Consider the following 16,876-nt stretch of genomic DNA (forward strand, 5'->3'; position numbering starts at 1 on the left):
TTAAGAGAAAGGTTGCCGTAAACCGAGGAGTTGGTACTGTGTACTTTGACATCCAACTTACACCCGGAGATGACGAGAAACACACGAAAATACGCTAGTTAATGTCACTTTTTTTTACCCTTTGTAGGATTATGATTAATTTTTCATCTAAACGGGAAAATATGAACGGGATATCCCATCAGTCGGCATCCTAGTAAGAATAGACAGAGACGGGTGAGGCCATTGACCAAGAAGTTGGTATACTTTGACATCCAACTTACACCCGCAGATGACGAGAAAGACACAAAAAGACGCTAGTTAGCGGCACTTTTTTTTACCCTTTGTGAGGATTATGATTAGTTTTCCATCTAAACGGGAAGATATGAACATCCCATCAGTCGGCATCCTAGTGAGAGTAGACATTGTACAGTAAGTGGTTGTGTTATTGTGTATATCTTGTTCAGCACTTAGCAAAACTGCTGCATGATGCTTAGTGTTGGTTGTTGAGAGACTAGTGAACATTGTGATGCTTCTGTGAAATTAATATGCCTTTGTATGCTAAAATAAGCAAAATAAGTCAATATTTCATGTGATTATGAATGTGCCTGTTACTACATTACATACGTACATACACTATATTGCCCAAATTATCTGGCCACCTGCCTTCACTCACATATGAACTTGAAGTGCCATCCCATCCCTAACCCATAGGGTTCAATATGATGCCGCTCCAACTTTTGCAGCTATTACAGCTTCAACTCTTCTGGGAAAGCTGTCCACAAGGTTGCGGGGTGTGTTTATAGGAATTTTCCACCATTCTTCCAAAAGCGCATTGGTGAGATCACACACTGAATTTGGTTGAGAAGGCCTGGCTCTCAGTCTCTGTTCTAATTCATCCCAAAGGTGTTCTATCGGGTTCAGGTCAGGACTCTGTGCAGGCCAGTCAAGTTCATCCACACCAGACTCTGTCATCCATGTTTTTATGGACCTTGCTTTGTGCACAGTCATGTTAGAAGAGGAAGGAGCCCGCTCCAAACTGTTCCCACAAGGTTGGGAGCATGGAATTGTCCAAAATGTTTTGGTATCCTGGAGCATTCAAAGTTCCTTTCACTGGAACTAAGGGGCCAAGCCCAACTCCTGAAAAACAACCCCACACTATAATTATATATATTATTATTATATATATAATTCCTCCTCCACCAAATTTCACACTCGGCACAATGTAGTCTGAAATGTACCGTTCTCCTGGCAACCTCCCACCCAGAGTCGTCCATCAGATTGACAGATGGAAAAGCGTGATTCATCACTTCAAAGAAGGCGTCTCCACTGCTCTAGAGTCCAGTGGCGACGTGCTTTACACCACTGCATCCGACGCTTTGAATTGGACTTGGCTTAGATGCAGCCATTGAAACCCATTCCATGAAGCTCTCTGCATACTGTACATGGGCTAATTGGAAGGTCACATGTAGGTGACCTCTTTGCACTATGCGCTTCAGCATCCGCTGAGTCGCTGACCCCTCTTTGTCAGTTTACGTGGCCTACCACTTCGTGGCTGAGTTGCTGTTGCTCCCAAACTCTTCTATTTTCTTATGATAAAGCCAACAGTTGACTTTGGAATACTTAGGAGCGAGGACATTTCACGACTGGATTTGTTGCACAGGTGGCATCTTATGACAGTTCCACGCTGGAAATCACTGAGCTCCTGAGAGCGGCCCATTCTTTCACAAATGTTTGTAGAAACAGTCTCCATGCCTAAGTGCTTGATTTGATACACCTGTGGCCGGGCCAAGTGATTAGGACACCCGATTCTGATCATTTGGATAGGTGGCCAAATACCTTTGGCAATATAGTGTACTTACAGCGTGTATATAAAATGATGATGGTGGCTTTTGGATGTTTTAGAGCGCTTCATCGACTCCTGTTTAGCTGACGTTTGCGAGCGTTTATTTACGAGTCAGAATGGATTTTTTTTTTTAAAGAAAAAACATGTGTGTGACTTTCTCACATAAGGATTGTAAAATGACAGAGAAAATTCTAAAAAAAAGTAAAGTTCCTCTTTCAGAGAAAAATAATATTCATGTGGACACATTAATGTTTTTAAACTATTAACTAAGGGTGGGCAATATGGCTTAAAATCTATATCACAATATATATTGCAGCCTCCTGCGATAACGATATATACATCGATATAATATCTGGTATATAAATGATAATAGAACCATTTTAAAAACAGGTTACTAAGGCTCCTAATTTATCTTCTGACATGCAGTAACATCAGTGTTTCCCATAAACTGCCAAGATACCTGTGGCGGTGGGGGCGTGACTATGGGCGTGACTATGGGCGTGGTCACCATGACATCATCGAGTAATTTGCATAATTTACTACAATGATATGATTTTCTCTCAAAAGGCTCAAAAAATGTATACTTACTAATTAATAATAACAGTTTTGTTTTAAACGTCCGTCCATCCATCCATCCATCCATCCATTTTACAATATAATTACAACACTTTATGTACATATTTATATACAGATTTTAACAATAAGTTATTCACTGAAATATATTTATTAATTGTGGTTCTTACAAAAAATATATCTTATAAAATATAAAAGCTAAAATGTCTCTTAAAGCTCTGCCCCTTTAATTAGTGCATACTAAATAATTTAACTTTAGCCTACTACTACAACCATATTATTTACCAGCAACATAAAGTGAAACAGAGGCAGAGGTGTCCTGCCAGTCAGTAACAAATAAACAGAAAACAGTAGTGGTGGTAGATAGACACAGAGCTTCATCAAACATCTGATCCACTGAACAAAGAGCTCACTGACAAAGCTTAACCTATTGTTACTATAACAATCTAAAAGGTAATGTAGGTTGCTTCTCTTTCTTCCCCTCCATTTTTATGCATTCTTTCGTATCTCAAGTTATCATTACGTACAAGTATATGTATTGTTGCATTTGAACAACTGTATTGTTGATAATAAAGGTAAAGTATTGGTATTGTTCATTATCAATAGCGCTATTTCTATTGGTATTTGTATTGCTCCATTTGTAGTGTAATAATGCTCATTGTCATTTCTGTATTGTGTTTTATTTTCGCTAACTGCTTATTTGCTATTACTTTTACCATCATATTTGTACATGTCGTATTTGCTGATGTTGCTCTATTGTTGTTGTTGTTGTTGTTGTGTTTGCTGTTGTTGTTTTTGTCTACCATCATATTTGTACATGTCGTATTTGCTGATGTTGCTCTATTGTTGTTGTTGTTGTTGTGTTTGCTGCTGTTGTTTTTGTCTCTCTGTCTAATCCCCCTCTTGTCCCCACAATTTCCCCTTCTGTCTTCTTTTTTCTCTCTTTCTATCCCCTCCTGCTCCGGCCCGGCTGCACCAAATGATAATATAAATACATTTAATAAAGTCAAATACAAATAAGGCAACAAGAGAAGTATCCTACACTTCTCTTTTTTAAAGTAAATTTGAACAGCCGATATGGGCATCTACATCAACTATATGATTTGCCTGAAAAGCTGGACAGGACAAAAAAATTTTTTAAAAAAATTGTTTTTTTATTTTTTATTTTTTTTTTATTTGTGGCGGACGCACTTCTTTCGTGGCAGGCCGCCACAAATAAATGAATGTGTGGGAAACACTGAACATACTGCGTCATTTCCAGTTGTAATATTTTCTCAACTATCATCAATGCACTTGCTAATTTATTGTTAATATCTGGTTACTATACTGTATGTTGTAACATGGTTCTAGCTACACGTCTATTAAAATGTAATATTCACTTATTCTTCTGTTTGGATACTTTACATTAGTTTTGGGCGATACTACAAATGTGGGTATCGATCCAAAACCAAGTAGTTACAGGGGCAGTATTGGTCATAACAATGCTGATACTGAGACTTAAAATGTTTAAGACAAAAACACAGGATGTTTTTGATGATAATCAATTGAATATTACAATTATATTCTACTATTGGTTCTGATTTAAATCCTTTGGTTTTTGCTCCTAAAGTCCTTCTGTGTCCAGTGACTTATTCGTTGAGTTTGTAAACAATAACAAAAACAAACAAAAAATGTTGATATTAGAAAAATATAAATTTAGCTATTATAGTATGGATCTAATAATGATATTATACTTATCGTTATTTTTAATATTTATGGTTAGCGGTTAGTATATCCTCCAACGGTGTGTAATGTAGCATGTTTAGATATTCCTCGCGCTGCAGGCATGATACTTGTAAATAAGTTTATTTGCCACCATGGAAGCTGACTTTGTACTGTGGAAGGACATTAGCTAGAATGCAAAAATGTTTTTCTTCGCTTGTCGCTGTTAATTTTGCAGACACAGCTACAATGTCTAATCAACATGCATTATCACAATGCAATGACAGTATTAAAAACTCTACCGTCGGCCAAATTTAAATAATTTATATTGTCTGTATCTGCATTAGCAAGAATGCGCCTGTTCAAGATGGGTTAAAGGCCTACTGAAATTAATTGTTTTTATTTAAACGGGGATAGCAGATCCATTCTATGTGTCATACTTGATCATTTCGCGATATTGCCATATTTTTGCTGAAAGGATTTAGTATAGAACAACGACAATAAAGTTCGCAACTTTTGGTCTCTGATAAAAAAAAGCCTTGCCCCTACCGGAAGTAGCGTGACGACACCGGAGGAAGGACTGCTCACATTTTCCTATTGTTTACACCAGCAGCGAGAGAGATTCGGACCGAGAAAGCGACGATTACCCCATTAATTTGAGCGAGGATGAAAGATTCGTGGATGAGGAACGTGAAAGTGAAGGACTAGCGTGCAGTGCAGAACGTATCTTTTTTCACTCTGACCGTAACTTAGGTACAAGGGTTCATTGGATTCTACACTCTCTCCTTTTTCTATTGTGGATCACAGATTTGTATTTTAAACCACCTCGGATACTATATCCTCTTGAAAATGAGAGTCGAGAACGCGAAACGGACATTCACAGTGACTTTTATCTCTACGACAATACATCGGCAAAGCTCTTTAGCTACTGAGCAAACATGATACCATCGGGCTTTACTGTATATAGAAACAAAACAAATAAGTCCCTGACTGGAAGGATTGACAGAAGATCAACAATACTACCAAACTCTGGACATGTAAATACATGGTTAATGCTTTCCAGCTTGGCGAAGCTTAGCAATGCTGTTGCTAACGACGCCATTGAAGCTAACTTAGCTACGGAACCTCGACACAGCTATGCTAAAAACATTAGCTCTGCACCTACGCCAGCTCTCATCTGCTCATCACGACCCGTGCTCACCTGCGTTCCAGCAATCGACGGTACGACGAAGGACTTCACCCGATCACAGATGCGGTTGGTGGCCCGGAGACGGAGGAAGTGAAGGGTGAGGTCGTTCGGCTAGCGCGTCTGCTATCAAAGTCCTCCTGGTTGTGTTGCTGTAGTCCGCCGCTAATACATCGATCCCACCTACAACTTTCTTCTTTGCAGTCTCCATTGTTCATTACACAAATTGCAAAAGATTCACCAACACAGATGTCCAGAATACTGTGGAATTTTGAGATGAAAACAGAGCTTTTTGTATTGGATTCAATGGGCTCCGAATACTTCCGCGTCAACCGTTGACGTCACGCGCAAACATCATCATATTGAAACGTTTTCAGCCGGAAGTTTGCCGGGAAATTTAAAATTGCACTTTATAAGTTAACCCAGCCGTATTGGCATGCAATGTTAAGATTTCATCATTGATGTAGTGGGTTTTAGTAGGCCTTTAAACTAATCTCAGTGAGGACTTTATTTCCATCTCAGACTGTCACGGCAAGCCAGAAGACAAAAATACACTTGACTCTTTATAGATAAGAAAACCTAAAAAGATCCCTTATGAAGTTTGTAACATCAAACATCAGCATGAACACAAATAGAACAGTAAAAATGTGCACACGTCTCTTTTAAAGTCCAAATCTGCTTTCAAAATCCCTCTGATCATCTTCAGTTCAAGTACACGACAGGGTGCAAATATTATTATATTAGAAACAGCTCTCAGTATGACACAGTAAGAATGACAAACATATTTTTAAATGGATATTTCTCTGGCAGTGTCAATCAAAAGTCAACACTATTATCGTTGTAAAATGTTTGTATTGAGCTGATCTGATTGTGTAGCTAACAATCTTTGCTAATCTGTTCCAGTTACGATGAGAATGGCAGGACTTCAAGATGAGTACTATAAACATGATGATGAGTAGAACAGGAAAGTCGTCTTTCGTCAACAACAACGCGCTGATAAGACGAAACAACGTTCAAACCCAGACAATATTTGTAAGCCAACCAGGAGTCAACAAAGGGAGTAGAGAAGTCTTTCAAATCAATTGAAAATGACCAATAACTTAAACCTGTTCGTAATAGTGTTTTTAGAGCGACCATCAACTTGAACCTTCTAGTAAGTTTTTACAGCGACAAATAACTTAAACCTGCTCTTTATAATTACTTATAACTTACACCTGTTCTTTACAGATTTTTAGAATGACTAATAATTTGAACCTGTTTTAGTGCTACCAAAAACTTGATGTAGCAAGTAACGGTTTTTGGAGTGACCAACAACTTGGAGTTAATAGTAACAAAGATTTTGGAGCAACAAATACGTTCGCTATATTTTTTTAGAAAAAACAAGAGTCTACAAGAAATAAAGACTTAAAAGCTACCATTGATTGAAAGCTGAGTGTGAGTCGTAAAAAAGTGTTGCAAGTGAGCAATAACTTGTTGGCTACAAAACTTGGAACATGTTCGCTAAAGAGTCTTAAAAAAAGAATGAATCCTTCTTGTATTAAAGTCTTTAGGAGAAGCCAATAACTTTAAGCTGCAAGTACAAGTCTTTAGATTGACAAACACATATGTTACAAAGCCTTTAGATAGACCAGCTGATGGTAATAAAGACTTGAAAGCGTCCGATATATTGAAGCTGACTGTAACAAAGTGTTGCAATACTGAGTGACCAATAACTTGGAGCATGTTAGCTACACATTTTTAAGACTAATAATTTGAACCTGTAAGTTACAAAGTCTTTCGAGTGACCAATAACGTGATTCTGCCAGTAAAAGTCTTTAGAGTTTCATTTTTTCATTCATTATTTATTTATTTCAGGCAATGACATAAAAAAGTACAAAGTTGACAACACATAATAATATAAATTAATATAGTGCAAAAGGTAATGTATAGTATGTAATGCATCATTGTCCAGTTTTGCCTGAAAGGGAGTGGGAAGAAGATCATTTTTCTCTATTTCTCCATTCAGTGATTATTCACATGAGTTTCACTGTTACTTTGTTCAAGGATTATAATACAGATGTTGTATCATAGTTGCATTACCACAGGTAACAATAATTATTACACTGTAACAATAATTTGTATCAACAATGTAGGAATAATGAATATACCAACAATGGTAATAGACAAGAAATAATAGAGTGACCATTGACCAATAACTTGGAGCTGCAAGTAAAGTCTATAGATTGACAAACAGTTGTTAAAAAAAGGCTTCAGAAAGACCAGCTGCTGGTAAAAATGACTTTAAAGCGTCCAATGAATTAAAGCTGACTGTAACAAAGACTTGCGATACTGAGTAACCAATAACTTCAAACATGTTAGCTACAATTTTTTAAGACCAATATCCTGCTAGTAATGGTCTTTGGAACGACCAGTAAATTGGAGCTGCAAGTAAAGTCTATAGATTGACAAACACATATGTTAAAAAAGGCTTCAGAAAGACCAGCTATTAGTGAAAAAAAAGACTTTAAATCGGTCTATGAATTAAACCTGACTGTAACAAAAACTTGCGATACCTAGTGACCAATAACTTGAAACATGTTGGCTATAATTTTTCAAGACCAATATCCTGCTAGTAATGGTCTTTAGAATGACCAATAACTTTGAGCTGCAAGTAAAGTCTATAGATTGACAAACACATTTGTTAAAAAAGCTACTAGTAAAAAATTGACACACACATTTGTTAAAAAAGCTACTAGTAAAAAAGACTTAAAACGTCCAATGAATTAAAGCTGACTGTAACAAAGACTTGAGATACCTAGTAACCAACAACTTGAAACGTGTTGGCTCCAATTTTTTAAGACCAACATCCTGCTCGTAATGGTCTTTAGAACAACCAATAACTTTGAGCTGCGAGTAACAAAGTATTTAGATTAGATTTAGAGAGATCAATAGCTTGAGTCTGCTAGTAGTAAAGACTTAAAAGCAACCAATGACTTGAAGCTAAGCAAAACGTGTATAACATAGTTAACGTCTTTTTTTTTAAAAACACTATCGGTAACTTGAACCTGTCCGTTACAATGTCTTGAGAGCGATCAATAACTTGAGCATGCTGGAGTACTAGAGTGAGGTCTATCTGGACAGAGACAAGGATGATTGCTGTCATTCAGTTGACGCTAGTAAATGTAATAATAGTGAAGGTAGTCCTGGTAAACCTGCTAACGTTCTCCCAATGGCAGAGGTGAGACATACAGGCAAATGAGACAGTAGTGTTACCTGCGAGGATGGTTCCGCATCTGCACTTTGTCCTTGTTCTCCATGCTGGTCGTCAGCTCAACTTATTTATAGTCCGCAGACGAACTCGACCAGCTTGTCTCCACCGGCCTCCCGCAAGATTACCTGCCAAATGGCTAACAGCTAAGTCAGTTTGGGGTCGAGCAACCAGCCGTTAAAAATGCTAGCTGTTATCGTGCTAAGTGGCTAGCAGCTAGTTGTACAGCAGCGTCGCCGTTAAAAATAGATTTAATGTGCTTCTCATATCCTAAGACGATGTGCTCTTAGTGTGCACGTCCCTCTCGGACATGGTCCCCCTGTCAGCATGTCCATGCTCCTCCAGTGTGGGGACAACTTAAGACTTGTTGAACAGTGCAAGTGGAGACACTTCGGAGGAACAAGGAAGAGCAGAAGCAGGAAGGCGGGACAAAGCCTGTAGTGCCGGATGAGACCGACAGAGGGCGGCAGAAACCAGTCTATGAGACCGACAGAGGGCGGCAGAAACCAGTCTAGTTCATTTACAAAGTGTAATGAACCTGTAATGTCATTACTTTGACAAATGACATGTCAAAACAATCGTTATAAATAATGCAAACTGACTGTTTTGATAAACTGTGAGAACACATTAGTAGAAAATGAACTAATTATTGATATATAAGCTGTATGTGTGTGTGTGTATATATATATATATATATATATATATATATATATATATATATATATATATATATATATATATATATATATATATATATATATATATATATATGTAAATATAAGGGATGTCCGATAATGGCTTTTTGCCGACATCCGATATTGTCCAACTCTTTAATTACCTATACCGATATCAACCGATACCGATATATACAGTATTGGAATAAACACATTATTATGCCTACTTTGGACAACCAGGTATGATGAAGATAAGGTCCTTTTTAAAAAATAAAAAAAATAAAAATAATTTAAATCAATTAAAAACATTTTCTTGAATAAAAAATAAAGTAAAACAATATAAAAACAGTTACATAGAAACTAGTAATTAATGAAAATGAGTCAAATTAACTGTTAAAGGTTAGTACTATTAGTGGACCAGCAGCACACATAATCATGTGTGCTTACGGACTGTATCCCTTGCAGACTGTATTGATATATATTGATATATAATGTAGGAACCAGAATATTAATAACAGAAAGAAACAGACCCTTTTGTGTGAATGAGTGTAAATGGGGGAGGGAGGTTTTTTGGGTTGGTGCACTAATTGTAAGTGTATCTTGTGTTTTTTATGTTGATTTAATAAAAAAAAAACACAAAAAAACCAAAAGGCCGATATTATCGGACATCTCTAGTAAATATATACTGTATATATATTATATTTAGGGCTGCAACAACTAATCGATTAAATTCGATTTTAAAAATAGTTGGCGAATAATTTAGTCATCGATTCGTTGGATCTATGCTATGCGCATGCGCAGAGGCTACTTTTTTAAATTATTTTTTTATAAACCTTTATTTGTAAACTGCTACATTTACAAACAGCTGAGAAACAATAATCAAAATAAGTATGGAGCTAGTATGCTGTTTTTTTTTCAATAAAATACTGGAAAGGATAGAAATGTAGTTTGTCTCTTTTATCCGATTATTAATCGATTAATCGAAGTAATAATCGACAGATTAAACGATGATCAAATTAGTTGTTAGTTGCAGCCCTAGTTATATTTTCTATTGCTACTATGGTTCATTTTTAGTCTACTTTATACCTGCATTATTCTTTCCATCCTTTGTAACTGAGCTACTGTGTGGAACAAGTTCCCTTGTGGATCAATAATGTTTGTCTAAGTCTAAGTCTAATCACTCTTACATCGGAGTCATCTATCCGTTCCTTTTTTTTACTGCTTATCCTTCTCGGTTGCGTCCCTTGTGGATCAATAATGTTTGTCTAAGTCTAAGTCTAATCACTCTTACATCAGAGTTATCTATCCGTTCCTTTTTTTTACTGCTTATCCTTCTCGGTCGCGAGAGGGGGTTGGAGCCTATTCCTGCTGCACTCGGGCAGAAGGCAGGGTCCACCCTGGACAAGTCGCCATCTCATCACAGGGCCAACACAAATAGACAACATACACACTCTCCGGCCAATTTAATGTTGCCAATGTCACCTGAAATTAAACAGTTAATATATGATGCTAATTTATTAATTTTACTGGACATTATTTTCCAAAATAGCTCAATTCAATTACCACGGACTGGACTCTCACTATTATGTTAGATCCACTATGAACTGGACTTTCACAATATTATGCTAGATCCACTCGACGTCCATTGCACCGATAAACCCTAGAGGGGAGGGGGGGGGGGGGTGTCACCCACATCTGCGGTCCTCTCCAAGGTTTCTCATTGTCATCCCACTGGGTTGAGTTTTTCCTCGCTCTGATGTGGGATCTGAACAGAGGATGTCGTTGTGGCTTGTGCAGCCCTTTGAGACACTTGTGATTTAGGAATATATAAATAAACATTGATTGATTGATTAAAAATATGAATGAAATACAGTGGAACAGGGGTTAGTGCATGTGCCTCACAATAGTAGGGTCCTGGGTTCGATCCCCAGGCTCGGGGTCTTTCTGTGTGGAGTTTGCATGTTCTCCCCGTGACTGCGTGGGTTCCCTCCGGGTACTCCGGCTTCCACCTCCAAAGACATGCACCTGGGGATAGGTTGATTGGCAACTCTAAATTGGCCCAAGTGTGTGAATGTGAGTGTGAATATTGTCTGTCTATCCGTGTTGGCCCTGCTATGAGGTGGCGACTTGTCAAGGGTGTACCCCGCCTACCACACGAATGCAGCTGAGATAGGCTCCAGCACCCCCCACAACCCCAAAAAGGGACAAGCGGTAGAAAATGGATGGAATGATGAATGAATTACAAAGTATTTGGTGTAGTTATGTACCACCTTCGCCAAACAGAACAAGCAAACAATCATGAGAAAAATTGTGCTTGATAAATTCCATTCACAAAGTAAACAAAAGGCGTTTGGTTTAATAGATACATTTATTTATTAGCAATTGACATCCAAAAATGGAAGAGAATTAACTTCACAGCGAGAATGAGTGGCAGGAAGAATCTGGAAGAAAAAATAATTTATAGAAATAAAAGGAAGCATTCATTATAACATTTACTTAAATGAAATACTATGTTCAAAAATCATAATGTCTGTATTTGTTGACACTTCAGGCAGAAAAATAACCAGAAAAGATGACAAGTTGATCAAGAAAACACTCACCATCTTTACTCTCCAGAAGGACGCACACTCTCGAAGACTCCCGCTTCCCTCATGGCGTTGAACTCCTTGACGGAGTCGTACTGCTTGTAGAAGTCCGCATACGCTTGCTTCCTGGGCTCCGCCACTGTGTACTGAGCATCATAAAACACATCATTTCAGTTAACCATGTGCAAATGTCACTTAAACAACTTTTCTGGGTTTTAAATTAGCACTATTCCGTACTTAATCTTTGGTGCTTAAGTGCGTTCACACTGAACGCTGAGTGCTCAGTCGGGGTGTGATGATGCACTCATGTCACGAGACAATACACGATATTGGGTGCACGAGAACAAAAACAAGATCTTAACATTCATTTTAAGCTGTGTAGGGTGGTAGAGCGCCCCTGCTTTTAAGAAAACTACAACGACAAGTTACATGACTGGACAAGGAAACGTTTTTAATTTGCCTCAGTCACAAAACATCTGGGATTTAAGCTCACGATTTCGATCATTATTAAATGAGATCGGCTGATACCAATACATATCACATGAATTAACTGTACATGTTTCCATGTATTCATGGTGAGGTGGGTAGTAACGCACTACATTTACTCCGTTACGTCTACTTGAGTAACTTTTGGGATAAATTGTACTTCTAAGAGTAGTTTTAATGCAACATACTTTTACTTGAGTATATTTATAGAGAAGAAACGCTATTTTTACTCCGCTCCATTTAACTACATTCAACTCGCTACTCGCTACTGATTTTTATCGATCTGTTAATGCACGCTTTGTTTGTCAGACAGACCTTCAAAGTAGGATCTATCGCATGCTTGCGTTTCACCAATCAGATGCAATCACTGGTGACGTTTGACTCCGTTTCACCAATCAGATGCAGTCACTGGTGACGTTGGACCAATCAAACAGAGCCAGGCGGTCACATGACCGTCACACGTGGACCCCGACTTAAACAAGTTGAAAAACTTATTCGGGTGTTACCATTTAGTGGTCAATTGTACGGAACATGTACTGTACTGTGCAATCTACTAATAAAAGTTTCAATCAATCAATCAAAAGTGTAAAGGAAAAAAGACACTTTTTTATTTTAACCACACTTCCTGTCAAAAGCCTAAGCACTGACCGCACAGTTCCTGTCTTCACAATAAAAGTGCTGCTCTATCGCGCCTGCGCTAACAAAATAAGAGTCTCCGAAAGCCAGCGCAAACAAGCTACGAGTTTGCCACCAATGTATTTCTTGTAAAGTGTATAAAAACTAATATAGAAGCTGGACAAATAAGATGCCAAAAACAAACCACTTTCATGTGGTATTAGACAGAAAGGAGGAACTTTTTTTCCTCCTCCATTTGAAAACATGGACGTTATCAGCACTACTGTCTGATTCCAATCAATGCAAGTCATCAGAATCAGGTAATACACCAACTTATATTCTTGTCTTAATGAAAGAAAGGAATCTATATGTTAAACATGCATGTATATTCATTAAAACACCTTTAACATGTGAACAAAAACGGCAAAATAAATAAATAATATACTGTATGTATAAATGTATGTATGTAAGTATGTATGTGTGTATGTATATATATATATATATATATATATATATATATATATATATATATATATATATATATATATATATATATATATATATATATATATATATATACATATATATATATAAATATATATATATATATATATATATATATATATATATATATATATATATATATATATATATATATATATATATATATATATATCAGTGACGTGCAGTGAGGTTCATGGCTGGTGAGGCACTGACTTCATCACAGTCAGATTTACAAACATATGAACCCTAAAGAGTATCTTATTCACCATTTGATTGGCAGCAGTTAGCGGGTTGTGTTTAAAAGCTCATACCAGCATTCTTCCCTGCTTGGCACTCAGCATCAAGGGTTGGAATTGGGGGTTAAATCACCAAAAATAATTCCCGGGTGCGGCGCCGCTGCTGCCCACTGCTCCCCTCACCTCCCAGGGGGTGAACAAGGGGATGGGTCAAATGCATAGGACAAATTTCATTACACCTAGTGTGTGTGTGTGACAATCATTGATACTTTAACTTAACTTTACACATAAACTGTAGCACTCAAAAAAGCACTTTTAATTAAAAAAACGTTATTATGGTCTTACCTTTACTTACAAATGAAGTCCATGCGCCGCTGTTGTGCTGGATAATGCACCCCCACCGTAGAAACACCCCCTGACGGGAGTGTTATATCAACTAAAGCCCACACTTAAACTTTCCACGTGCAAGATTGAATCTATTTAAAAAAGTTATTTAATAAGAAGCCAAAAAGTGCAAAAAAAATAATGTTCGTGTTGGAGGAGTTGTGAATGACTGAAATATGAAATCCGTACTGCAGTCTGCAGGTGTACCTAATGTTGTGGCCCAGCAGTCATTCACAACTCCTCCAACACGAACATTATTGTTTTTGCACTTTTTGGCTCCTTATTAAATAACTTTTTTAAAGTTATGGAAAGTTTAAGTGTGGGCTTTAGTTGATATAACACTCCCGTCAGGGGGTGCATTCTACGGTGGGGGTGCATTATCCAGCACAAGGAGGCGGGATTACTGCGAGCCTCAGCCAGTGCGTCTTCGCAGCCGTTTTATGATTGCTCAGCACAAGAAATACGTTACACACATACAGTTGTTGACAAAATACACTGTACATTATATACCTCAGCTAACTAAACTATGGAAATGTATAATATAATTCCTATAGCAATACGGTCTCACTGCACAGCAGGCCAGCAGTTAGCCGAGTCATTGCGCAATCCATGTGAGACTCAACTGAGTGACGTGCCTCAACTGGCTGCTGATCACAGCAAGTTTCTTCTCAGTATTTGAACGGAAATTGTGAAAATTCAGCGATTTTGAATAAAAATAATCTAAAATTGGTGAAGTTAAATGGAAAATAACTTAATAGTATAATCACTGGATACATATAACAATTTAATTTTTTTTTTTTCTCCTTACATTTTTTTTCTTTCCATGATGGCACGTTGAGGCCCCGCCTCAACTGCCTGCACGTCACTGATTATTTATATATATATATATATATATATATATATATATATATATATATATATATATATATATATATATATATATATATATATATATATATATATATATATATATATATATATATATATATATATATATATAAAAATACGTTTTTCAACATTAATCAATTACTTGACCTCATATACAGTGTTGGGACTAACGCGTTACTAAGTAACGCGTTACTGTAACGCCGTTAGTTTCGGCAGTAACTAGTAATCTAACGCGTTATTTTTTTATATACAGTAACTCAGTTGCCGTTACTGCATGATGCGTTACTGCGTTATTTTACGTTATTTTTATGTAGTATCGGCTAGAAACTGAAGATCTGAGTGTGTTTTATTGGAGCACTCCGGTGGAAAAGAAGAGGCGTGCTTTCTGTGGGTGGGGGGAAAGCACGTATTTCGGGTCTAACAACCTTCACTTTACCCGGAAGAGGGTCTTTACAGCTGAGGGTGAATGACGAGCCCGGCGGTTTGTTGCAACTTTGTGACTTTATTGCACGCAGCCATCCACTAAGCTAGAGCACCTACACGCACTCACTGTCGCCGCTGCCTCACCTCTCTCGCCCACTCACTCACTGACGTCACTCACTTCTCATGCTGTCATACCTTAAAGGGCCACACACACACACACACACAGAAATGGCAATCACTTTTACCTACAAAATTAGCAAATTTAATTTTACATTAATTTCCATATTGTGTAAAAAAAAAAATTCCTGCCCTTTTCTGACTTTGAGCCCCTGCCCCTCTATAATCATGTGCACGTCCCTGATCATCAGAGAGGGTGTTCAGCATGGTTAGAAAAATAGTGACAGAGAATAGAAAGAGGATGGACAATTCAACCCTTAACAAAGCATTGTACTTTCAAGTACAACAATGAGTAGATGTGAGTGGTGTGTGTGTGTGTGTGTGTGTGTGTGTGTGTGTGTGTGTGTGTGTGTGTGTGTGTGTGTGTGTGTGTGTGTGTGTGTGTGTGTGTGTGTGTGTGTGTGTGCGTGTGTGTGTGTGTGTGTGTAAATAAATGAACACTAAAATTCAAGTATTTCTTTTATTTATATATATAATAAAATAAATATATATATATATATAATAAAATAAATATATATATATACAGTCAAGAAAATAAGTATTTGAACACCCCGCTATTTTGCAAGTTCTCCCACTTAGAAATCATGGAGGGGTCTGAAATTTTCATGGTAGGTGCATGTCCACTGTATGAGAGATAAACTAAAAAGAAAAATCCAGAAATCACAATCTATGATTTTTTAACAATTTATTTGTGTGATAAAGCTGAAAATAAGTATTTGAACACCAACATTAATATTTGGTAGACTAGCCTTTGTTTGCAATTACAGAGGTCAAACGTTTCCTGTAGTTCTTCACCAGGTTTGCACAGACTGCAGGAGGGATTTTGGCCCACTCCTCCACACAGATCTTCTCTAGATCAGTCAGGTTTCTTGGCTGTCGCTGAGTAACACAGACTTTCAGCTCCCTCCAAAGATTTTCAATTGGATTTAGGTCTGGAGACTGGCTAGGCCCCTCCAGAACCTTGATATGGTTCTTACGAAGCCACTTGTTGGTTTTCCTGGCTGTGTGCTTTGGGTCATTGTCATGTTGGAAGATCCAGCCACGACTCATCTTCAATGATCTGACTGAGGGAAGGAGGTTTTTGGCCAAAATCTCACAATACATGTCTGCAGTCATCCTCTCCTTAATACAGTACAGTGATCCTGTCCCGTGAGCAGAAAAACACCCCCAAAGCATGATGCTACCACCCCCATGCTTCACAGTAGGAATGGTGTTCTTGGGATGGTACGCATCATTCTTCTTCCTCCAAACACGCATAGTGGAATTATGACCAAAAAGGTCAATTTTGGTCTCATCTGTCCACAAAACTTTCTCCCATGACTCCTCTGGATCATCCAAATGGTCATTGGCAAACTTAAGACGGGCCTTAACATGT

General features: G+C 37.6%; 2 protein-coding genes across 2 annotated transcripts in view; both read right to left on the reverse strand.

The window, feature by feature from the left end:
* LOC133652162 (serine/threonine-protein kinase 4-like) overlaps nt 1-8,970 on the reverse strand; it is a 37,633-nt gene extending 28,663 nt beyond the window's left edge. The window contains exon 1 of the mRNA XM_062050605.1: nt 8,535-8,970. Coding sequence (XP_061906589.1) covers nt 8,535-8,578 — 44 coding nt within the window. The 5' untranslated portion in view covers nt 8,579-8,970. The remainder of the gene's footprint in view (nt 1-8,534) is intronic.
* A 2,582-nt stretch (nt 8,971-11,552) lies between these two features.
* The window catches only part of LOC133664521 (cytochrome c oxidase subunit 6C-1), a 29,575-nt gene continuing 24,251 nt past the window's right edge, over nt 11,553-16,876 (reverse strand). The window contains exons 3-4 of the mRNA XM_062069256.1: nt 11,804-11,934; nt 11,553-11,644 (exon numbers count right to left, since the gene is read on the reverse strand). Coding sequence (XP_061925240.1) covers nt 11,809-11,934 — 126 coding nt within the window. The 3' untranslated portion in view covers nt 11,553-11,644; nt 11,804-11,808. The remainder of the gene's footprint in view (nt 11,645-11,803; nt 11,935-16,876) is intronic.

Source organism: Entelurus aequoreus, linkage group LG01 (assembly GCF_033978785.1).
Source record: "Entelurus aequoreus isolate RoL-2023_Sb linkage group LG01, RoL_Eaeq_v1.1, whole genome shotgun sequence".
Taxonomy (NCBI): domain Eukaryota; kingdom Metazoa; phylum Chordata; class Actinopteri; order Syngnathiformes; family Syngnathidae; genus Entelurus; species Entelurus aequoreus.